We start from the raw sequence: 21,609 nt of genomic DNA, 5'->3' as shown, positions 1-21,609 counted from the left end.
CCATACTGTCGGGCTGACCATTGTTTGTTTATTTTCCTGTCAAGTCCAAAGATTGGATTGACCATCGTATTACTGATCTTGCAGAAGTATCCTTAGCTGAACATACTTTGGGTAGTATACAACTAGCCACCCACGAACGACCACGTTATCAGTCATTGGTATTTGTCTGAATCGCTGACCGTGGAGATATTTGTTTTATAGGTGTTTATCTATAGATCATCTATCTAAGAAGACAGCGAGCGGACCATGGACGGGGGGAGGAAGATAACGAAGACCGAGTTTTATTGAAAGAGGAATGGTTCCGAGCAGTAACAACGGAGGTAGAGATGGAGGGTGACGAAATCTTGTGGAAGATTCGCGCATCGAAGAGGGTTGAGAGGTTCGTAAGAGAGGCAATAAAGAAAGGCGAGAGAGGCTGGAAGGAAGAGAACGGATTGAGGTTGTGGAAGAATCATATTTATGTGCCGAATGAACAATCCCTCTGAGATCAGATCATCCACTCTCACCATGACCTACCTGTGTCTGGTCATCCAGGACGCTACAAAACAGCAGAGTTAATCTTGCGGACATATTGGTGGCCACGAGTCCATGCGGATGTAACGCGTTATGTGAGTGGCTGCGAGAAATGTCAGCGCACTAAGACCTTTCCCGCAAAGCCATTCGGACTACTCGCGCCTAATCCAGTACCAGAGCATAACTGGCAATTTGTATCAGTGGATCTCATAACTCAACTTCCCCAGAGTAAGGGAAGTGACGCCATTCTCGTTATTGTGGACCGACTGTCCAAGATGATATGTCTCACGCCGACAAATGGAGAGTTGACTTCCGAAGGTCTTGCACATTTGTACCGAGATCGAGTATGGCAGGATTTCGGTATTCCTGAACGCATCATCAGTGATCGTGGCTCTCAGTTCGTGTCTAGCTTTATGCACGACCTCAATCAGTTGCTTGGGATCCAAACCAATCTATCCACAGCATATCATCCACAAACAGATGGTCAGACCGAACGGATAAACCAAGAAATCGAGCAATATCTTCATTTATTCACCAATTACCGTCAGAACGACTGGGCAGAGTGGTTACCCCTCGCTCAATTTAACTATAATGACAAGGTGCAAACCTCCACTAGATATTCCCCCTTCTTCCTAAACTACGGCCGTCATCCTCGCAAAGGAATTGAACCCTGTTCTAACATGAGGGCGGAAAGCGCTGACGTCTTCGCCTCGCGAATGCATCATCTTGCGCAGGAAGCCACTAGCACCTTGACAAAAGCAGCGAGTGACATGAAACATTATTATGATGAACACCGTCGCAAGGCTCCTGAATACCAACCGGGAAATTTAGTTTACTTGGAGGCCACCAACCTTAAATCTGACCGCCCTTCAAAGAAGCTCGATGATCGTCGTTTTGGTCCTTTCAAAATCATTCAGAAGGTTGGAGAGCGAACCTACAAATTGGATTTACCTCGCACTTGGAAGTGAATCCATCTGGTGTTCCACACTGTTCTTCTTCGTCCCTACACACCACCAACCTCCCCATTGCAGCAATCGCCGCCACCACCACCACCAGTAGATCTCGGAGGAACCCCGGAATATGAAGTTGAGGGTATATTGGATAGTCGAGAGAGATGTGGAAAAAGGGAATATTTGGTGAAATGGAGAGGACAACCAAGAGAAGAGAATACTTGGGAACCAGAGCAGAATTTGAAGAATGAGTATGGCACCAACGAGGCATTCAAAACCTTCCTGGCGCGTGAACGAGAACGCCTCAAAATTCGTATACCACCTGGAGGAGAATGGAGATATGCGATGCCAAATCAAGGAGTGTATGATTGGAGGATAGAGACATTTAGAGAGATCGTCGATGAAGACATCGACCTTGGGAGAGGATAATGTGATGAAAAGGCGTAGCCCGAGGACTAGTGGGCTTTTAATTTGGTTATGACGCGTGCCACCGAGAGTCTCGTTCCTTGTTTTCGACCTTGTTTATTCTACCATCGCAGTCTTGTAATCAGCAATCTATCTTGTTCCCATCTACGGGATCGTCATCAGAACTATAACAACAGACTTAGGGTGTTGCTGACAATATGTCACTTGTCGTGATGTCTGGGTGGTTAGGCGTATGCTGTAAGCTGCTCTTGACACTTTAGTTGCTGTATGTTCAGACATGTTTCATTCTATTCTGTCACTCACACTTTCTCTATAGTGAAGAAGTGGCTTCGAAGGCATTCTAGGGAACTCCGACACAGCCAGTTCCCTGAGCAGGACCTTCGTGATAGTGCTGCCGAAGTCCGGTTCGGTTCGGTTCTTGGGGCAAATTTTCCGAACGCCGAACCGAACCATAGGTTCGGTTCAGCCATTTGGTCGAACCCTGGACCGAACGTCACCGAACGCGTTCGGGAGGGTCCGGTTCGTGTTCGAACCAGGTTCGACTAAGCTTGGACCATCTGTGGTTGTATAGGCTCGAGACCATGAGTTGTCATGTAATTCGAGTCGGACAGACAACGAAAAGACTCTAACGCAAGGAGAACTTCTTTGTACAAAGATTGAATTCAAGTTTCTAAAATAAACACATTTTATTTGCCCGGTGCACATAGTTCCCTGATCACATTCTCATCGATCCTCTTCTCTAAACATATCTCAAACGCAGCAGCATGTACGGTTGCAGTATTCGAGATTGCAAGCGTGTCAATCTTCGCTGCAGGATTCTCTGAAAGGCGGAAAGCCCAGAGAATAACAGCCGTATTGATGAAGATGGACCGATTCGCGACATGTTGACCAGGACACACTCTAGTATTTTCAAGTAAGGCATGAGAAAAGGTGGAAAGATGAACGATACCACTCACCGGCGGCCAAAACCAAAAGTGAAAAACTTGAGATCAGTGATCACCGCGCACACGACCTGCATCGTCGCGCGATGCGCAAAGCCTGTAGTGAAAGGTGGTCGTCCATTATCGCATCATCACAACTGAAATAAGACGTACCTCCAATAGCAGCCACTGTGACACTAATCCCATCAGCTACCCCTGACAGGTCTCCACCTGAGACCCTCGAGGATGAACACGGTAACTTGCGGCATAGCTTGAGCTCGAACGAAGACCGACAGACTCACGAACTGCGAACGGTGGGCAACGACTTGTATCAGCATGGCTGTTGCTCGAACGAGGATCGACACACTCACGACCTGCGAACGGTGGCCAACGTCTTGGATCAGCACGGCTCTTGTTCGAACGAGGAACGGTGGCCTGGTCCGCCAACGATTTGGATCAGAATGGTTCGAGCTCGAAAATCTTGACATACTCACTTCCTGCGAACAATAAGCAACGACTTTGATCAGCATGGCTCATAACATTCCCAAGTAGTACTTACCTATATTAATCATTAGCAAGAGTTCAAAGTGTTTGGAATTCATATAGCGACATAAGATACCTAGTGTTTGAACATGTTGTGACGGTGCAGTACTGTGTCACAGCGCGTCACGACTGCGGCAGGCGCGACAGAGGACCGCGTCAATTTCACCCGGCTCAAACCTGCGCGGGTTGCAGACACATGCATTTGCATATATTGACACATAGTAAATACTTACATCTTTTTAAAAAAGTGTAAAGCGTACAAAAATTGAGAGGTTCGAACCCGTTCGAACCTATTCACTACCAGCCCGAACCCCGAACCTCTGGAAAGGTTCGGTTCTGAGTCTTGGCCGAACCTTGGACCGGACCATGCGTCCGGTTCGGAAAGGTTCAGGTTCGAACCGAGGTTCGGAACCGGACTGCGGCAGCACTACTTCGTGAAGCTTGCTTCAGGGCTGTGAATGCCGAAAATGCACGAGGCTGGTATAGGCATAGTGGCTATCTGTAGTATGATGGATGTATCAACTGTGGTATGGGAAATATTACTAGTATGTGTAGAGTGGAATAGCTAGTAGCTGTATTTGATGTATGGAGATGAATATAATCTACAAACATGAACAGTAAACGTGCAAAGAAATGGCATGGTCATCGCTTTGTGGTTCCTGAGAAGACCTAAAGGAAAGGGCTCGCCACTTGCTGGTGGCATCCATCCAGAATGTGTAGAATATGCTAAGACTTACTACCTCCCATCGCTCTATACGCTCTATACGCTCTATACTTTCAAGAACAGCAGCATGTGCTCAATTTCCAATCCTTCCTCCAGATGCAGGTACAAAGTTCATTTTTTTCAGTCAGGACTGATCCTCTGGCAGACCATAGGGAGTCTGAGTAGGAAATAGGTGCGAGATGGCGTGTTTGAAGCCGTTCAGAGGCCTACAAAACTCGAAACTGATTTAAATGAATTTTCACTATTTTTGAACTGCCACAAACACGTGAGTCAAGACTTTCGAAAAGGACTGTAATTCCACTACTAAATGCAGGCTCCAACTCGAACTTTAATAACACCAGACCTAACTTGAGGAGACCGCTGTATAATTCGATTTTGGAGCAGGCCGAGCGCAGTGCACGGGGAATAACCTGCCGCTATGAACCGATGGGCATCAGTGCACTTGTGTGGCTGAATGGTTGGCGCTTGAAGTCAACGTGCTGGCTATGCTTCGGAGTTCTGGCATCTGTCCAAGGATGAGACGCCCATTTCCTTCTCACACTCAATACCCAACCGTTTCTCTCACACCGATCCAAGGACCAAAACTACAGCCACTCGCGATGAGTGAAGACCTTAGACCAGACATCGATCCTCCTCCAGGAACCTCCAGATCCAACCAGGCAAATGTTATTGAAAGCTTGGTACGTGGTAGTCTCTCGAAATCCATCGCTGCCCTTATGCGTTATTCGCCCAGAACCAATCTTGTGGAGGATAGTGTCAGTCCCTGCGGAAATTGAAGAATGGGTTAAAATTCCTGTGCGTGGACGTCAATATTGTTTGTCCTAGATATGGCTGAGACTGTATAGAAACGCTCTAAGCGAACACGCAACCGCACCACTGCAGTCCAGAACATCGAAACTGAAGGGGCTTCATCTAGTCAGAAAGTTGAGGTAAGTGCTCAAACTTGCTATCCTAGTCCTTCGGTATTCTTAGAGGCCCCCAGGACATGCTGCATCTTCATCCTTCCAACGACAATAAGCATCCTACCACATCTGAGATTCCCAGTGACTCCATGAACCAAGGGTTGTCTGATGAACCTGCTTCACAGGTATGTTCGTCAAATACATTCATTTTCTTCTCTAATGTTTGTGGTCCCACAGGTTCAGGCCGCTCCTTCTGACAAGGACAAAGGACCTGATCCCCAATTAGTTGATGCTGAACTTCAGGGTGCCTATGATGGTACACAAAACATATTACTCGGAAAACGTGATTCTATGGCATCCGCCGCCGACAATGCCCCAGCGGGTTTTGCCACTGCGGATGATTTTGAGACGACGTATCTTCAGCCGCTAAAGATTATTGACGGTGTCCTTGAGAAGATTGCGGATGTATGGGCTATTATTGTTGGTTGGAAGCGAACTAATTAAATTGTATAGATACATCCGTATGCAAAGATGGCGCTGGGTGTGCTGTCCGCTGCATCTAAAGTATGTTTGGTTTCTCCCAGAGTTCAGTCTCCTGCTAGAAGTCATAATGTCTTATAGATTATAGTCGCTCAAGCAGAGCGCAACAAATCGATCTATAGTCTTCTCAAGCAACTAGCTGAAATTTACCGCTTCATGACTCAAGATGACAATCTTAGTAAGATTGAGTCGATGCGCAGTATCGTTGGAAATATCGTTCAGCAGACTCTTTGAGTGCGCACATTTCATCAGGGACTACTCGGAGACAGAACTTTTGTGAGTCACCAAGCTATCGCACTTTGCACCCGAATCTTATACTATTGTCGTAGACTCGGGAAAAACGTTTTTTCGGAAACTGATGACATCATCAAACGGTACAGCGACACTTTGGACGACCTTGTACGACAATTCCGGGACCAAGTTGATCGGGACATGGCCGTCTTCGTCCAACATACGGGTAAGGATTCTGACATACTTCTGTCTTTACATTCACTTACACTCTTTCAGGCGATACCCTGGATCTCGGGTATCGCTTATGCAAAGGGCGCAGGACTAAATACCATGAAACAATGCCTACCAGGGACGCGCAAAGAGGTTCCTTCCCAGATTACGGACTGGATCAACGGCAGTGGAGATGCTGCTCAACGTGTGCTGTGGCTATCTGGCCCTGCAGGCACAGGTAAACCAGTCATCGCTCAAACGATTGCCAAGGCGTTCAATGACATGGGAGTGCTCGGTTCATGTTTGCGCTTCGACAAGGCCGAGAAACGCCATGAAATTTTTTTCTCTAGCATCGTTCGTGATCTAGCTGACCGTGATCCGGAGATGAGACGAGCATTGGCGAGTGCGGTCAAAAATTCCACTTCACTCAAGAACTCAAAGGATATTTTCCAGCAGTGAGAGAAGCTTCTCATGGATCCACTGAAAAAGTTGCCTACGTCAAGTGTGGGACCTGTCTTGATCGTGATCGAAGCGCTGGACGAGAGTGGCGGAGTGGAGACGCGGCGGGACCTTCTCCGCATACTTGCGGGTAAACTTCAGAACAAGGATCTTTCCCAAATCACAAGACTCCCATCTACCTTTCGTATCCTCGTTACCTCTCACCCACTTCATGATATCGAAGATGCATTTCACGGCACTCGGCATATCCTATGGTCATCCATGGACAAGATTCCAGCCAGTGGCGGAGCACAACATCCACACGTTCGTATCTGAGGAGCTGAAGGGGTTGTCGGATTTTCACTACAAAGAGTTCGCAAGTCTTGCTGCGAAAGCTGATGGACTCTTCGAGTGGGCGCGTCTCGCCTGCGAATACATCAAAGATACCCCTCCAGGTGTACATCAAATGCCCCGTTTCAATGCTCTCGTGAACCGCCGTGCAGGAAAGCAGAAAAACCTGTTGTATGATATGTATTTGGTTATTTTGGAAGAAATTATGAAAAGAGATCAATATGATGACGACGAGTACGAAGAAGCACTAGCAGCGAATCACTGCCAAAAAAAAATTATTGCAATTTATGGTTTTTTGACCTACTTGTACGCTAAAAATGTAAAAGTTTCCTTATCGCACCAAGATTGAGTCCACAACAGAGACGGTGTCTGCACGGTCAAACGAAGCGCCACCCGGTGCCGCGCCGATCGTGCCGATGATGAAATTTAAATCTGTACGCTGTAGCACAGCGAGTTCTCCCGGTTATCATGATAATTTGATGCTTAACGCAAAATATGTTTATCCCGGCTGACGAGGTTCATCAACGCTGGACAGCAGCCGGTGCTTCTAACTGAATTCGATTGGGTATCTTGTTGCTGTAATCGTTGATGGTTTCTGGTGCCTATCAATGATTTGGATGTCAGAGTCGCGCGTGCATGCAAGGAGTGTGTATTATAACCAACGAATCATCAGAACACCATGACGATAACGATAATAGCGATCATAATAGTGTGTGCTATGCCATGGGGAATAGAAAGAATATTGTCACCAAGTACAGATATTCTTTCTATTCTCCATGGCAGAGTGAAATTTCGTCACATTTCGATGACTACGAAATGTAGCGAGTTTTCACTATTGTCATCCTCTTCTTGTAGGAATCACGTCTCGTATACCTAATCACTACAACATTAATGATGAGATGCGTCGATCATAAGAGTTGGGGTACGCACGACTTGTAACAAACAGAGTTCTCTTTGTTCCAAATCGTGCGTATCTTTAAATCTATTTAGTTTGGGGCCTAGGTGTTTTCCTGATCACGGTAGTTGTCAGGTCCGATTATTTTGCCACCCATGGAACCCAAGGTTTGAGAGTGCAACCTCATGTATATCTTCAAGATATACAACGACCCGATGTTTTAGTTTTCTTGGCCTTACGGCGTTCGCGGACTTTCGCGACGCGACCTGGTGCTTGGGGAAGAGACGAGGAAGCAGAGCCCATTGAGAGCTCAGGCCCGTGATGCTATTGAAGATTCCTTGGTGCGGGATGGGTACCACCCATCCCGCACCAAGGAATCCGCAGTAAGGGTTCGCACCTCCCGGAATAGATGGGAAGGGTTGATGATAGAGGCTGCGCGCAGATGGGTCTTGTGGGGGATCAGCGCTCAGCAGCATTTAAGTAGCGGTGAACATGAGTGGCGTGCGAGAAATCGCCCAGTAACCATTTTGTCCCACACGGCACGCAGCACCCGCACCATAATCAACAAATCACCAGATCACCATGACAATAACAATACAATACGATAGCGATAATAGCAATCATAATAGTGTGTGCTAAGCCTATGCCATAGAGAATAGAAAGAATATCTGTACTTAGTGATATGACAGCAAACAATAAAACAATGAAAATAGTCAGTAGTAGAAGTGAAATTTAGTTGCATTCCGTAGTCATCCATTAGCCTCCCAAAAATCATCCTCATCCTCCTCCTTCTCCTCCTCCTCCTCCCTTGGAATGCGTGGCGCGCAACTCCAGCACCCGCACCAAACGAAGGATGGGGGCGCGGGACCACGCGTCCAATGAGGCGGCACACCGTACAGATGGTAGGTGGCGTAGCCTGGATGGGGAATGCATGCGGACTCGGGCCCGGGTAATTGACCCATATGCATGTCAGTATTTGGTATGTGAACATATCACATAGGAAACACTGACATACATATGCATCAGAAGAATCTGAACCGTGCGGTGAGGAGGCATGGGGGGAGGATTGGGTCATCTGGAGGTGAAAAGTAGATATAGTTAGAAAGCACAGGTGTTGAAGCTGGAGAGAACCGTACCTGGGCTACCATATAGTGATTTGGAATATTAAGGCTGTTTGTACCCGTTCGCAGTGATAGTAAGTTCAGTAGATGATGAATAGAGGATGAAGGCCACCGTGGCCTTTGTCTTTGGAGCGCCATTGTTCACTAAATGGACGGTGGTCGTGTTGTTCGATGCGTCAGTTTCAAAAACTGACGCATCGAACAACACGACCACCGTTTGCTTCTACACTCAGCCTTGTTTCAAGTGTGCGATGATAAGGAAAGAAGTGGGCTGTGGATGAACCGTGGAATGTTTGTATTCAACAATCTGATTGTGGCATCACAACTTATGTTTCTGGCTCCGCGAATAGTTGAATAATCGTAAGTCCGTGGCCGATTCGCATGGGTGACAAGACTAATCAGGTCTCCCTCTGACCAGTCACCAAGCTAGAGAACCGACCAAAATTTTATTTTCCTATCTTCAAATCTACACAGTCGGGTTGAAGGAAATCGCCGCCTTGCAATATTAGTCGATTGAGGTAAAGGTGTGTCTTTGCCACCCAACTGAGAGCCTAGAACCGATCGCTTTTTAGTGTTTGTACGAAGAGCAAGACAACATAATTTGCAAGGAATAACCTCCTGGCCCCGAACGACGGGTGATACGTGAGCGGTAAAGGAGTAAAATTCACTTACCCATGACATCGACTCAAGGGAGTACCAAAAAACGCCTTCACCGTTGGACAGACATCTCTTACATTGCTTTGAACCGCTACAGCTCGTAAACACAGCACAGAAGCGACATCCGCATGTCGTGATGCCCAGAATCTGGATCGGATGGAGCGACAGCATGTGCACGAAATAACTGGCAATCAAGATGAAACGGCATTATTGCTGGGCAGAAAGTCGTACCTGAGGACACGGGGTATCTTTGACAACTGCAATGTACGACCAGCGCATTGGTATAGACTTTCGAAGTGCGACCAAACGTCGACCAGGTGATATTTCCGGTCGCGATCATTCATGGTTCAGAGGCTTCAATACTGATGTTTCGACCACGGCGAAGATCGGTTGTCATTTGGTTGTCATATAACCTTCCTATCCTCCTCCTGCCAGTGCGCCTTACAGCTTGCGGTGCGTGTCAAAGATCCTCTGCGTCATTTTTGATGGGCCTACTCTCTGAGGCCGCACTCGCATCAACTTTGCAATGGTTTCGGATATACCGCCAGAGGTGCATACACGCATTTGAATGAATTTTAGACGGTCGTCAACTTGGTGCAACAAAATTTGCTGTTCGCATGAAGAGAAGGAATACTGTTGGTTGACCTCTGAGTCGGTCCTCGGATTCTAAGCGTCACATCCGAATCCCGATAGCTGGGTTAATTCTAATAGGCATCGATCGGCGAGCGGCAGCCAGTATTGGGCAAAGACACTGTACACAGCGATGGCGCTACCTCTCAACAAGACTCGATTACTGTACTTGGAAGCACAACCGCACACCAGCGCCGAATATTTGAATCCCGGCGATCACATCGGGACAGTCGTTCAGGTCACCATCAAAAGCAGAAACCCAAGGTAACAAGACAACCAGTGCTGGGGATAACTTCAGTCTCATCTCCAGATGTTTAACCACATCCTGTTTCTAGTCCTTCGAAGGTGGAACTGGCCATATTCGCTATAGAGCAGCATGATATCACGGTAAGCGCGCGTCAACCGTGACGCATCCTGTCAAGCTCAGCCAGATCTACATATTCAATTGATGTTTTTGCAGACGGCTATAGAGACGCTACTACTTGGACATGTCAATGGTTCCGACTCGGAGAAGCTTCCAAAGCGCGTGGTCATTCGAGAGGACAGGCTGCTGGGGTACGTTCTTGTTGGCGGTAAGGAGCTGCATTGTCTGTTTTGTTGATTTATCTCGTTACAAAAACTTTCAAGTTCACTATTGAGCTAATTTTGTTCGTCGATGACTTCTAGAGCGACGGAAATGGACGTACGGACAACGCAAACAATTCTACTGGGGCAGATATCCGTTAAGGAGTAGCGAAGATAAATGGATATTCTACTTCGAGACCACGAAATTGCCGGTTAGCTATACAGGGCGTCGAGTATGAAAAAGGTACTGTCAGCTTTGTATTCCACCATGTTGTTCATACAAACTGTATCCATACATTCCCCATATTTACGCAGCCAATTCCTGAAAAAAATGCCTATAAGAACATCAGTGAATTCATGAGTCCGTGATATTATAGCCGTGGGAACTATAATTGTTGACTCTCACGTTTGCATACTACAGGCTACAGCACACTACTTGGCCTACGAGAACGCGACTCAACGCGAAGCTGGTTGAATCTAGCGAGTTTGAAAATGAAGTCAAACGTGAGCCCTACGCACACCGTAGATGCGTCCAAATGGCAAATACTAATATCATCGTTGTCTCACTCATTTCTTCTTTCGAAGGAAAATCGAGTCTTACCCGGATAACACGCTCAGTGACTTGGCGGAAACAACTGGCCATTCTGGTTTTGCTGTCTTTGTTCGGACGTATGACGCTTGTGGATTTAGCAACACCAAAAACCTCTTTGGACGGGTGCACAATCACAGTGTTTGTAGAACAGTCACTTTGTATCATGATGGGACCCATCTTCCAACAGTCAGCCGACAGCTCATTTTTGTTGCTGAAATTGTTCACGAAAAAAACTCACCCTGGAAATCGGAGAACGGTTGGAGAGATAATATTGCGAGGCCATAATTTGTAAAATGCTGGTAAATGCTCTGGCGATGTATTCCAGTTGCACGAAAGACACGACACCAACGACATTATTTGACATACTAATATAGCCCAGAGGCAGATCAGGCATAACTGCTCCTCCTCACCACTACTCTTTCACCAGGCCAGAGTCGACCCGTGCTACTCGAATCTCGGACATGTGCAGCGATCTGCAGCAAGGTAATATTTGTGTTGAGAATGTGACGCGAATTTACAGGTATGCTCGTGATACTAGAGGAAATACCGATCGGACAAGTCGCGGCAAATCGAATCGTAACAGGCTATCGTCCACCGGGCCCGTCTATCGGCAGCGCTTCAAGTGGCTTAAACTATTCAATCGTCTTATATTGGAGACGAGCAGCTGAAACTCAAGTACCTCTTATCGCGGAGGTAAAGCGGTACGAACGCGTTATCCTATATTCTTATTCGACACAATTGCCCTCGCTGACTTTTCTAGTACCCAAAGTTGACGCCTAGAACATCCCCACTGCGAGATACTTCTATTCTTGACTACAATGGTGCATTCGGACGAACTCGGATCAAAGCAACTGCAAAAGGTTAAGAGTTGTTCGTGGGGAGTCCCTCTTCAAAATACCACGGTACACGTATCGTCCACATCCCCCAACCCCCTTTGGGTAACCATTGAGATCACGGAACACTCGACTACTAGTCGATCATAACAAGTGAATTATACGGTCTCGACTAGTCATGGGTTATTCATAATCGTCTAGTGACATATACTTCAGGCTGTTTTTTTTTGGCAATTCTTTCCACAGAAAATACTAGCACTGCCTCTCACCTGACAGGCCCCAAAACAGTTTACAGCGTGGTATAACACGCGGTCGGTCTGCTTTGAAGGACTCAAAACAATTTCCATTACTTTGCCCTTGTTACAGGAGTATTCATCGATTAAGGACCGGAGGAGTCCACTTGACAATACCTAGCAAAAAAGTAAAACAACCATGATGATGTCCCACTTAGTTGCTTAGTTTGTTCGGATCCAATGGTTTTGCCAAACAAACGCCTTGAATTACTGCACTAGGCGCGAAATTACAATCTTCTTCAAGATCAAAACTACATCTTCACAATGCCCGTCATACAGTACCAGTACTACTAGTAATTAGTGAGCCCCGTTGAAAAGAACATGTATCGTGCACAAATCTGTTTCATTCCCTTCGTTCGTATTCATACATCCGAGTCGTCATAACACGGTGCTGCTATTTCATTCTTACTTACTAACAGAGGCCCTCACCATGCTCTTCTCGTACCATTCCCTCTCAAACTCAATCGCCTTCTTGATCGTCTCTGAGGTGCGCCACCCATGCTGTTCACCATCGAAGAAGTGCGCCTCAACATGCCCCTTGTTTTTAATGACCCCATCAATTATAGTCCACGATTGTGCGGGCGGAACAACTTCATCATCATTGCCTTGAAGGACCTGTTGGAAACATGATCTACCCATCAGAACGCACTTTCATCAGCACAAAAACTTACGAGTAACGGTGTCTCAATTCTCGCGGAAAAATACACTGGACTACGGTCATGATAGACATGTGGTATCTCTTCCTTCGTACCACCGAGAAGCTTTGTCATGTACATAAGTTCGAACTTGTGGGTATCGTCTGCAAGTAGCTCCAGGTTTGAGATCCCGAAGTTGCTCGTGGCACTCGCGAAAAACTTGGTTTTACTTGCTGCAGAGGAGGCGAGGGAAATGGAGGCAAGGACAGTATATCCACCTGAGCTCCCGCCACGGATCGCAGTGCGCTTGGTATCGATGAGGGAACGGAGTTCGGGCGATTGGACTGCTTCGATGCAGTCGCTTACGTCGATGATACCCCAGTTCCCTTTAAGGCGCTCCCTAGTCACATCGTCAGTGCTGCTCCATGTAAATGATGATGAGAAACATTTACATACACATATGTTCGTCCGTAGCACGAAGAACCACTGTAGTTTATATCCAACCTGCAATTGATGAGCACGATGATCCTACAGAGTGCGCCGAGACCTACCAAGCATATCCTCTGCTTGTGAAATACTGCTTCAACCAGTTCAAATTCTGTGTTTCTAATCCTGTGGGTCCGCCGTGTACGCCAAGCACACAGGGAGGCTTTTCGTTTGGAATGCTTGAACCCGCATACGCCGGGTTGTTTGGAGCATAATACACAGCATACACAATATTGTCGCCCGCCAGCTTAAGTTCAAGAGGGATTGGAAGCGAAATGATACCCTCAGGAAACGGTGCAGCGGATGTCGATGCGGTAGATCTGAGTACCTGAAAATCAGGCATGAACGATGGTCCGATAAGAGTACAGAGCATGGCTGCGCCAGGGGCGTTGCTTCGCAATCCCGTGAAGACAAAAGTATAGTCCGACACGCGCCGGACATGTTCGACAACTACAAAGTCGAAAGATTCGTCTTTAATCTCCTTGTAGGACCCTGTGGTGATATCAACAACATAGAGGACGCTTCGGCCACCTCGCCACGCAACACAAATGGCTTTTGTGCCACTATCGTCCAGGAACGCGAATGGGTAATTTCCAAGCGTCCAAGGTGGCATGCAGAAGTCTTGCTGCACAACAGACGAGAGGACCGGTTTTGTGCACGCCTGAGTGCACTCCCACAGGTTTGCGAACCTGTTTCCCTCCTCGCCTTCGTCAGATGTAAAGAGAAGCTTGTCGTTGGAAGCCCACAAGGGATAACACGCGCTGATTGTACTAGCGCTACCAGCTACCATTTTCGTGTTGCTTAGGCTAAGTGTATGGGTATTGGGGTTGTAGTGGACGTCAGCCACGTAGAGCCGTCCTCCTTCCCAAGGCATATCTGGGTGCTCCCAGAATTGCCATGCGAGCCTATCGCCAGAGGGGGAGAAGGTCGGCGCTGCATAAAATTCTCTTTGTGCATTCTCAGTGCAAACCAAGGACGTGACAGTCGTAGCTGCGGAGTTGATAACGCAAAGAGAGCTGCGTACAGTTTGGGGTGTGTCGTGGGTATGGTCTTCTAAGACTGCGACGAGTAGGTCAGTGTGGACTGGGTGTACAGAGAAATCTGCGTAGCGATAGATCTTCTTCGGATCCTCTGTGCACGGAACGTTAGTACGGCGTTGTAGTCCGGGATATCAACACAGGCACCTGGTGTGATTGGTTTAATCTTCCCATCTTTCGCGGCATAGACAAGGAAGTCCGCAAAATTTGAAGAGTAGACAGTCCCGTTATATGCAATCGCAGCAGCTCCACCATACTCGTGAACGCGCGTGCGTACATTGAAGTCTTTGGCGAAGACTTCATTTTGAGTCTGGTTGCTCAGAAGCACGTATCGACCACCTTCTGATGCACGCTGTTCGATGTAGTAGATATCTTTCGTGACTGGGTCTACGAATATGTCGCTCATAGAGACGCTCTACAGTGCAGATCAGTTTCAGATACTATCAAGCGATCTGAAACGATTTTTTAAACATACATCTTCAGCGATAGCATCAGCTGTGATGGGGGACTCCCAAAGGCCGTATGGAGCATATTCTCGAGACATCGCAATAATCGTTGAGAGAGTTAGCAGCTTGGACACAGGTTGTGTGGGAGGAAGAGAGATGGAATCCACGGTACCTGTTACATCAATTGATGACTAGGCACAACATTGATGTACATGCACTTTGCAGCATTTGAGAGCAGAAGAATCATCGCCAGACTTCCGGCCACTTCGAAAAGTACGCAGAAGTACATTTTGTGCCAGGGTTCAACGTTCAAGCCGTGATGTTTGGTTCTAAGGGTTTTGACAAACAACCACTTCTCGATCGTCTACAAACGGATTCTTTGCGGATTTTTCATTTTTGGATTTCTGATGTCATTCCGCCCGACGCTTCCTTTGCACAAAAAGTCGAGCACAGCATGGCTAGCACGACAATCCCGTGACCCTTTTGTCAAAGCGCGCCTCTCCTCACCATCATCCTATCGTTCACGCGCTGCCTACAAGCTCATCGAGCTTAATAACAAGTGGGGATGCTTCCTCTCACGTCCTAGCCTGCGCAGTGTCGTGGACCTTGGTGCAGCTCCAGGCGGCTGGAGCCAGGTTGTCGCGGAAAACTTTGGGTGGACCCATGAAGCGGCAGACAATGAGGAAGACTTTGGGTTACGCGAAGAAACGAAGGTGCAGAAACGCGGTTCTTGGAGCACCGAACCTATGAACAAGACTACCAGGCGAGGAAAAATTGTTGCACTAGATCTGCTACCGATTATGCCAATACCAGGCGTGCAGACGCTGCAGATGGACTTTCTAGCTCCGAGTTCGGCGCGTATAGTACGGGATGCGCTGAAGAGTCCACGAAATCCTGAGGGTACAGCGGATATCGTGCTGAGTGACATGGCTGCGAATTTTTCGGGAAGTAAAATTCGAGACTCACAAATGAGTTTGGATATCTGTCATGCGGTCTTCGATTTTGCAAAAGGTGCATTAACTGTTAGGACAGTAGATGAACGAGGGAAGGCGTCCTGCGGCGGGATACTGCTGTATGTCCTTCATTGTCCGGAAGACGAGTTGCTCATATCTAACATATATATTCTAGGTTGAAACATTTTGCTCATCCATTACTGCAAGAGTTCAGAAAGGAACATCTAGAACCTAACTTCCACCTCGTACATTATATCAAACCGGAGTCAAGCCGAGCTGACTCTGCAGAAGGTTACTGGCTGTGTCGCGGCTGGCTGGGTAGGACTTAATCGGTATCCTTGGGCAGGCAAACCCGCTTTCGACTAACATTATTACGCTCTATCAGTCCTTTATCACAAGTCAGGTACATGGGCACGTATTTGCATAACAAGCAGACTGTACAAGTACCGCAACTCTGTTCAGCCTATGGGGCCGAATATTTAACATTGACATCTCTTGCAAATCTGACTCGATTCACTACTTCCAAACTCCTTTACCTCTTTTTTACTCCTACATAAAGTCCCTTGTGTTCCCATTGCAAAGACAAGCTCCATAATCGAACTGACACTTTTACTTGACCCATATCTAAATTATGCAGGCGATTCGCAGTCAACAGTACACTCCACCAGTTAGTTTGCATACTTCTGGTCACTGTCAAATACATGGCATGAGTGCTTCTACGACAGGAATAGTGTACATCATATTGTAGACCTAGCGAGTAACATTGAGCTGCAGTAACATATCACGCAAATCCTACACCAGAAACGAGCGCTATCGTTGATCACCACCAACTGGTAACTCCCGCTCAACAAATCGAAACCGCACAAGAATAAATATAAAAGGCTTATGCCCCAAAGCCGTAGAGCGTGCGACCGGAGCGCTTAAGAGCATACACAACATCAAGCGCCGTCACGGTTTTCCTGACAAATAGCCAACCGTCAGCGTGAGAACTAACACTGGCCACAGCAGTTAGATCCTTACCTTTTGGCGTGCTCAGTGTATGTAACCGAGTCACGAATAACCTACAGGGGGTCAGCTGACGGCTCCGCAATCAGTAGTCGGGGTGACTCACGTTCTCAAGGAAGATTTTCAAAACACCACGAGTCTCTTCATAGATGAGGCCCGAGATACGCTTCACACCTCCACGGCGGGCAAGGCGACGAATAGCCTGCGGAATATCAGACACGTGTTGGCTGTGCATCAGAGAAAGGACATACGGGCTTGGTAATACCCTGAATGTTATCACGCAGAATCTTGCGGTGACGCTTGGCACCGCCCCTACACAAGCTCAGTTAGATATCACTCACTAAGAAATATCGTTGATACTTACTTTCCGAGACCCTTTCCACCTTTGCCGCGTCCAGACATTATAGTTTATGGTATGTGTGCGTGGTGTGTTAGATGAATAGAAGATGATCGCACTTGGTGGTGGTAGTGGTAAGAGGGTGAATAACGCGACTTCTTTGTTGATTGGCGTGTTTATATGTAGGTACAGGTCACGTGACCTCATCATGCTGTATTCACATCGGGGTGAACGATATTTAAAAGAGGTTTATATGTTGTACAAAATGTGAAAACAATATTTGATATTTAAACTAACATAAAGATGGGTGCACGACTTCAAATTTTGGTGGTGTTTTGTGTGTCATCCAAAATATCAAATATTCACAACCATATTCCCACAGACAATATGTCAACAAATATAATAAATATAATCAGATTTTCCATGTCTGCTTCAATTTAAAGTTTGATTCTTACATAAAACTTTGGAGAAAACTTGAAGTTTTGCCAAAGCTTGACATTTAAATCGAGTTTTAATGTTATGTCATCTGTAAAACTTCAAGTTTTCTCCAAAGTTTTACATGGAAATTGAACTTTAAGTTGAAGCAGACATGAAAAATCTGACTATATTTCTTATGTTTGTTGACATATTGTCTGTGGGAATATGGTTGTGAATATTTGATATTTTGGATTACACACAAAACACCACCAAAATTTGAAGTCGTGCACCCATCTTTATGTTAGTTTAAATATTAAATACTGTCTTCACATTTTGTACAACATATAAACCTCTTTTAAATATTGTTCACCCCGATGTGATTGTCTTTATCCTAGTTCTCTTGGGCCTGTGGCCTAAGCACGGACCACCTTGAAAACTCGAAGTGCACACCCCTACAATGTCCGGTACTCATTAGGCCCGATCACGGACCATTTTGAGCACAAAGACTCGAAGTGATGGATTCAAACGAAGCCTCTACGATAATTACAGAAATCTCAATGAGTTGACTGCCTAGGCTTTTATACACAATCCTCGCGTCTGCCATGGCCACTTCCTTTCATTTGAGTTGGTCACCTTGCTGATTGGATATGGTGGATACGTGAATGTGACTACATCACTGATAGGTCGTTCGACAGACTCGGGGGTGTAACAGGCCACCGTGACAGTCGCAGTATTTTTCGGAAGACGTAGTGGGGTGCAGAAAACCGAAGAAACAGCACGTGTCACCTGCCGAACCAGCGGCTGGTTTGAAACCCGTAGGATCCGTCTCCGGCTTGAGTCTTGAACCAGAACTTCTTCCTGTGTTTCACTCATTCGATACTCCGAGTTGATTTTTCGGATCTTCTTGTCGTGACAGTGGACTGGCTCATCGCTGGCGGTGTACAGCTTGATGTGGGACACGAACCGACTGATATGACGCGTGCGAGTGCTTGTCGCGGAATCGAGGTGCACGTTTGAGTCTTCACGAGTCAGAGGGGCTATACATGACGCCAATGATACAGCAGACTACGTCTTATCAGATGATTTGGTCGCCAGAGGTATGGAGAAATATATTACCAGTTGCAACTCCAGGGACTGTGACGGATGCTGTCAGATCTGAGGGCCCAGAAGAACAGGATATGGTGCTTACTGAGGAGATGTTCCGACAAATTCCATCATCGAGAGGATTTTCTCTGTTTCCTTCGTTGACTGATATATCGGCCTCCAACCTCTCTGAGTCAGTCTGAGTATGTAAGCTCCTGTTTGTATTCTTCATTTGACAGTTGTGTTTCTTGAAGTACCTGTACGCGTTGAGGGCGAGCTGGATAAAGACGATCGCAATGAATATCGTTGCATTCAGAGGCGTTTTGAAAATGGCGAGCGAGCCTTTGAACCAGCGCCGCACGGAGCGCTCCAAGGATGTTGAGAGGGTGACCGTGTACACAAAGAGGCGTCCCGCGCGATTGGGTTGAGATGCAGAAATGACTGTAAGCATAATGCTAAATTGTGAAAGATTATTTTGTACCGATATATGTGGGTAGGATGTATAGTGGGCAATCCTACCAGGGAGTAGGAGAAAGGTCGAAGTTAAGCGTGAGTTAATTTGCGACTTGAACGCGCCGTGATCACGTGCCCGTTAACTTTGGTCCCTCTCGATCCAGGGCGAGCTTCAACTTGAAGCTTTGATGCTTCAAGTCTTGTCATTTACTATCAGCTTTCATCATGACATGATTTACCACGATCTGCAAAAAAAAATGCGACGATGTTCTATGTTCTCGATTTATCTACACTATTAATTCAAAATATAGATTTTGAAGTGGCTGAGGCTTAGTATGCATCACACCTTCACTTCCGGGTCAATACTACATCAGGAAACCGACGCGAAAATGATAAAATTTGAGAAAGCTTTATCTGAAGTACAATTTGTATAATATGCATCATAATTGTATTTCGTTTGAGAAAGCTTTGTATACCTGGACTAAGTTGGATACAACCCGCCAAATACACATTTGTGACGGTTTTATTACATTTATCTACCAGCTGATCATCAAGATGGCCTATATTGTAACACCCACCAGCATGACAAAGGAATATTATGTTGTTAAAATACCGCACAATCACCTAGTTGAGTATTACTTGTCGTACACTACAATTTTGCCCTGCCCTGGTCATGGCATGTAACTTTCGGCATTTTATTTTTTCTTCACAATCTCTAGATGAACGCGAACGTCAGATAAAGCTATATATGGCTGGACTACGTGGGATCAACGCTGCCAAGTGTCCAAGGATGTGGAACCATGATAGTGCGTTACCATGTTGTCTCAATACGGCTGTCGCATGCAAGCCATCGTAATCTCGACAAAGCCTTCCTCATCGTTGCTGTGGAATATATAGTTATAACGCTAGATTGGATGGGATAACTTCGCTGAGTACACAATGTGAGTAACCAATGACAGTGTGCTGTCATCCTTCCCAATCTTGACGACATATGTTCATCGTATATAATGTTGGCTTACTATTTTGTCCTGCACAGAGACTCCATAATTGCCAGCGCCGAATAATGTCTTACAAGAGTAGGCTGTCTCGGCTCGAGCGGCCTTCGACTCAAGGGTGCGGAGCGATGGTATTGCGGTACCGTACTGCAGCAACCGCCGAGGTCTGGTCATCAGTTGCAAGGTGAGCGAGTTTGTGCTGTCTCCGCAAACTCTCCATGGATGTCGACGCCAGGTGATATCTCACAAGGGCAGGCTGTCTCGGTTCGAGCGGCCTTCGACTCGAGCGTGCAGAGCGATGGTATTGCATTACCATACTGCAGCAACCGCCGAGGTCTGGCCATCCGTTGCAAGGTGAGGGAGTTTGTGCTGTCTCCGAAAAGTCTCCATAGATGCCGGTGCCAGGTGATCTCTTACAAGGGCAGGCTGTCTCGGTTCGAGCGGCCTTCGACTCGAGCGTGCGGAGCGATGGTATTGCATTACCATACTGCAGCAACCGCCGAGGTCTGGCCATCCGTTGCAAGGTGAGCGAGTTTGTGCTGTCTCCGCAAACTCCCCATAGATGCCGACGCCAGGTGATATCTTACAAGGGCAGGCTGTCTCGGTTCGAGCGGCCTTCGACTCGAGCGTGCGGAGCGATGGTATTGCAGTACCATACTGCAGCAACCGCCGAGGTCTGGCCATCCGTTGCAAGGTGAGCGAGTTTGTGCTGTCTCCGCAAACTCTCCATAGATGCCGACGCCAGGTGATATCTTACAAGGGCAGGCTGTCTCGGTTCGAGCGGCCTTCGACTCGAGCGTGCGGAGCGATGGTATTGCAGTACCATACTGCAGCAACCGCCGAGGTCTGGCCATCCGTTGCAATTTAAGTGAGCTTGTGCTTTCCCCACAGACTCTGTTATTTTTGTTCTCTTCAGCATGTTAACTTGGTTGCGAGGGCCAAAACATATTGGTATTAGGTTGTGTTTGTATTTAGTACATAATAAAGTGCTTAAACAAAGACTATGTGGAGGCTACAGTTACATTTGAATCAGAGGTGTTTTTGGCCGCAAGGCGTTTGATTCGGATTTTGGATAAGGCACTATTGGCGCTAATAGGCCGTTTAGCTGCAGAGGATGTAGGGAAAACCTGGCTGGGTACATAGTAATGAGCTCAGCGAAATGTCGAAGAGTTAAAATAATACCGATTCCACCATGTCAGTAGCTCGTCGACTTCCTTGGATTCGTCCGGGTCTTCGAAAAGGTCAAGGAGGCTGTGGTAAAATGTCTCAGAGTCTGTGGATGTGTCGGTTCGTGAGAATACCGAGGATGAGCTTAGGGCAAATCGGACCTGGAGTTGTATGTACGTCAAGATTATCGAGCTATAAAGATATGCTATTACGAACCTGAGTAGCAATGTAAGCTATGGAGGCAACGGTGACGCGGTTCATG

At 46.8% G+C, this 21,609-nt stretch overlaps 9 protein-coding genes across 9 annotated transcripts; 4 read left to right on the top strand and 5 right to left on the bottom strand.

Annotated features, from left to right (window-relative positions):
- Positions 1-2,607: 2,607 nt before the first annotated feature.
- F5891DRAFT_1028665 (uncharacterized protein) lies at positions 2,608-2,903 on the bottom strand (the record flags this gene model as incomplete). The annotated part of the gene is given in 3 exon segments (XM_041361490.1): positions 2,608-2,790; positions 2,834-2,835; positions 2,849-2,903. Coding segments are annotated over 3 exon segments (184 nt in total), but the record flags the coding sequence as incomplete, so codon positions are not given.
- Positions 2,904-4,675: 1,772 nt separating this feature from the next.
- F5891DRAFT_979464 (uncharacterized protein) lies at positions 4,676-6,733 on the top strand (the record flags this gene model as incomplete). Its single annotated transcript, XM_041376894.1, has 9 exons — positions 4,676-4,756; positions 4,922-5,005; positions 5,032-5,163; positions 5,216-5,458; positions 5,492-5,542; positions 5,600-5,696; positions 5,719-5,794; positions 5,848-6,414; positions 6,463-6,733. 9 exons carry the CDS (start codon positions 4,676-4,678, stop codon positions 6,731-6,733), a joined length of 1,602 nt encoding a protein of 533 aa, XP_041226836.1.
- Positions 6,734-9,973: 3,240 nt separating this feature from the next.
- On the top strand, positions 9,974-10,948 carry F5891DRAFT_249162 (uncharacterized protein). Its single transcript, XM_041371065.1, has 4 exons — positions 9,974-10,315; positions 10,387-10,438; positions 10,512-10,623; positions 10,718-10,948. Exons 1-4 carry the CDS (start codon positions 10,185-10,187, stop codon positions 10,852-10,854), a joined length of 432 nt encoding a protein of 143 aa, XP_041226835.1. The 5' UTR covers positions 9,974-10,184; the 3' UTR covers positions 10,855-10,948.
- A 1,710-nt stretch (positions 10,949-12,658) lies between these two features.
- F5891DRAFT_1108049 (Alpha/Beta hydrolase protein) lies at positions 12,659-15,295 on the bottom strand. Its single transcript, XM_041363681.1, has 6 exons — positions 14,967-15,295; positions 14,639-14,906; positions 13,520-14,585; positions 13,425-13,472; positions 13,005-13,368; positions 12,659-12,948 (listed from the first exon to the last, which is right to left on the bottom strand). The coding sequence occupies exons 1-6, from the start codon at positions 15,033-15,035 to the stop codon at positions 12,739-12,741; spliced, it is 2,025 nt and encodes a 674-aa protein (XP_041226834.1). The 5' UTR covers positions 15,036-15,295; the 3' UTR covers positions 12,659-12,738.
- F5891DRAFT_1172571 (ribosomal RNA methyltransferase FtsJ domain-containing protein) lies at positions 15,278-16,510 on the top strand. The gene is made up of 2 exons (XM_041365598.1): positions 15,278-16,009; positions 16,066-16,510. Exons 1-2 carry the CDS (start codon positions 15,345-15,347, stop codon positions 16,217-16,219), a joined length of 819 nt encoding a protein of 272 aa, XP_041226833.1. The 5' UTR covers positions 15,278-15,344; the 3' UTR covers positions 16,220-16,510.
- On the bottom strand, positions 16,511-17,514 carry F5891DRAFT_1028643 (histone-fold-containing protein). Its single transcript, XM_041361489.1, has 5 exons — positions 17,260-17,514; positions 17,147-17,207; positions 17,002-17,097; positions 16,911-16,951; positions 16,511-16,849 (listed from the first exon to the last, which is right to left on the bottom strand). Exons 1-5 carry the CDS (start codon positions 17,295-17,297, stop codon positions 16,774-16,776), a joined length of 312 nt encoding a protein of 103 aa, XP_041226832.1. The 5' UTR covers positions 17,298-17,514; the 3' UTR covers positions 16,511-16,773.
- A 641-nt stretch (positions 17,515-18,155) lies between these two features.
- F5891DRAFT_1277636 (uncharacterized protein) lies at positions 18,156-19,271 on the bottom strand. Its single transcript, XM_041370275.1, has 3 exons — positions 18,839-19,271; positions 18,766-18,783; positions 18,156-18,714 (listed from the first exon to the last, which is right to left on the bottom strand). Exons 1-3 carry the CDS (start codon positions 19,181-19,183, stop codon positions 18,220-18,222), a joined length of 858 nt encoding a protein of 285 aa, XP_041226831.1. The 5' UTR covers positions 19,184-19,271; the 3' UTR covers positions 18,156-18,219.
- A 714-nt stretch (positions 19,272-19,985) lies between these two features.
- F5891DRAFT_979458 (uncharacterized protein) lies at positions 19,986-21,048 on the top strand (the record flags this gene model as incomplete). The annotated part of the gene is made up of 7 exons (XM_041376893.1): positions 19,986-19,991; positions 20,095-20,126; positions 20,261-20,364; positions 20,416-20,534; positions 20,573-20,704; positions 20,743-20,874; positions 20,926-21,048. 7 exons carry the CDS (start codon positions 19,986-19,988, stop codon positions 21,046-21,048), a joined length of 648 nt encoding a protein of 215 aa, XP_041226830.1.
- A 283-nt stretch (positions 21,049-21,331) lies between these two features.
- F5891DRAFT_950795 (uncharacterized protein) lies at positions 21,332-21,608 on the bottom strand (the record flags this gene model as incomplete). Its single annotated transcript, XM_041374993.1, has 2 exons — positions 21,332-21,508; positions 21,564-21,608. The coding sequence occupies 2 exons, from the start codon at positions 21,606-21,608 to the stop codon at positions 21,332-21,334; spliced, it is 222 nt and encodes a 73-aa protein (XP_041226829.1).
- Position 21,609: the final 1 nt, after the last annotated feature.

This window comes from Suillus fuscotomentosus, assembly GCF_016647785.1.
Source record: "Suillus fuscotomentosus strain FC203 chromosome Unknown F5891scaffold_22, whole genome shotgun sequence".
NCBI classification, from domain to species: domain Eukaryota; kingdom Fungi; phylum Basidiomycota; class Agaricomycetes; order Boletales; family Suillaceae; genus Suillus; species Suillus fuscotomentosus.
The sequence above is the reverse complement of the archived record's forward strand: the minus strand, read 5'-3'. Positions and strand labels throughout refer to the sequence as shown.

What these genes read in the sequence shown, in the direction of transcription:
- F5891DRAFT_1172571 (XM_041365598.1), top strand. Translation starts at nt 15,345, where the DNA reads ATGTCATTCCGCCCGACGCTTCCTTTGCACAAAAAGTCGAGCACAGCA. An exon ending in TCCTGCGGCGGGATACTGCT is followed by an intron (nt 16,010 to 16,065) that starts GTATGTCCTTCA and finishes TATATATTCTAG; the next exon opens with GTTGAAACATTTTGCTCATC.
- F5891DRAFT_1277636 (XM_041370275.1), bottom strand. Translation starts at nt 19,183, where the DNA reads ATGCTTACAGTCATTTCTGCATCTCAACCCAATCGCGCGGGACGCCTC.
- F5891DRAFT_249162 (XM_041371065.1), top strand. Translation starts at nt 10,185, where the DNA reads ATGGCGCTACCTCTCAACAAGACTCGATTACTGTACTTGGAAGCACAA. An exon ending in ATCAAAAGCAGAAACCCAAG is followed by an intron (nt 10,316 to 10,386) that starts GTAACAAGACAA and finishes TCCTGTTTCTAG; the next exon opens with TCCTTCGAAGGTGGAACTGG. An exon ending in GGGGTACGTTCTTGTTGGCG is followed by an intron (nt 10,624 to 10,717) that starts GTAAGGAGCTGC and finishes GATGACTTCTAG; the next exon opens with AGCGACGGAAATGGACGTAC.
- F5891DRAFT_1108049 (XM_041363681.1), bottom strand. Translation starts at nt 15,035, where the DNA reads ATGTCTCGAGAATATGCTCCATACGGCCTTTGGGAGTCCCCCATCACA. An exon ending in CTGATGCTATCGCTGAAGAT is followed by an intron (nt 14,907 to 14,966) that starts GTATGTTTAAAA and finishes TCTGCACTGTAG; the next exon opens with AGCGTCTCTATGAGCGACAT. An exon ending in GATTAAACCAATCACACCAG is followed by an intron (nt 14,586 to 14,638) that starts GTGCCTGTGTTG and finishes TTCCGTGCACAG; the next exon opens with AGGATCCGAAGAAGATCTAT.
- F5891DRAFT_1028643 (XM_041361489.1), bottom strand. Translation starts at nt 17,297, where the DNA reads ATGTCTGGACGCGGCAAAGGTGGAAAGGGTCTCGGAAA. An exon ending in GGTGGAAAGGGTCTCGGAAA is followed by an intron (nt 17,208 to 17,259) that starts GTAAGTATCAAC and finishes GAGCTTGTGTAG; the next exon opens with GGGCGGTGCCAAGCGTCACC. An exon ending in TTCAGGGTATTACCAAGCCC is followed by an intron (nt 17,098 to 17,146) that starts GTATGTCCTTTC and finishes GATATTCCGCAG; the next exon opens with GCTATTCGTCGCCTTGCCCG.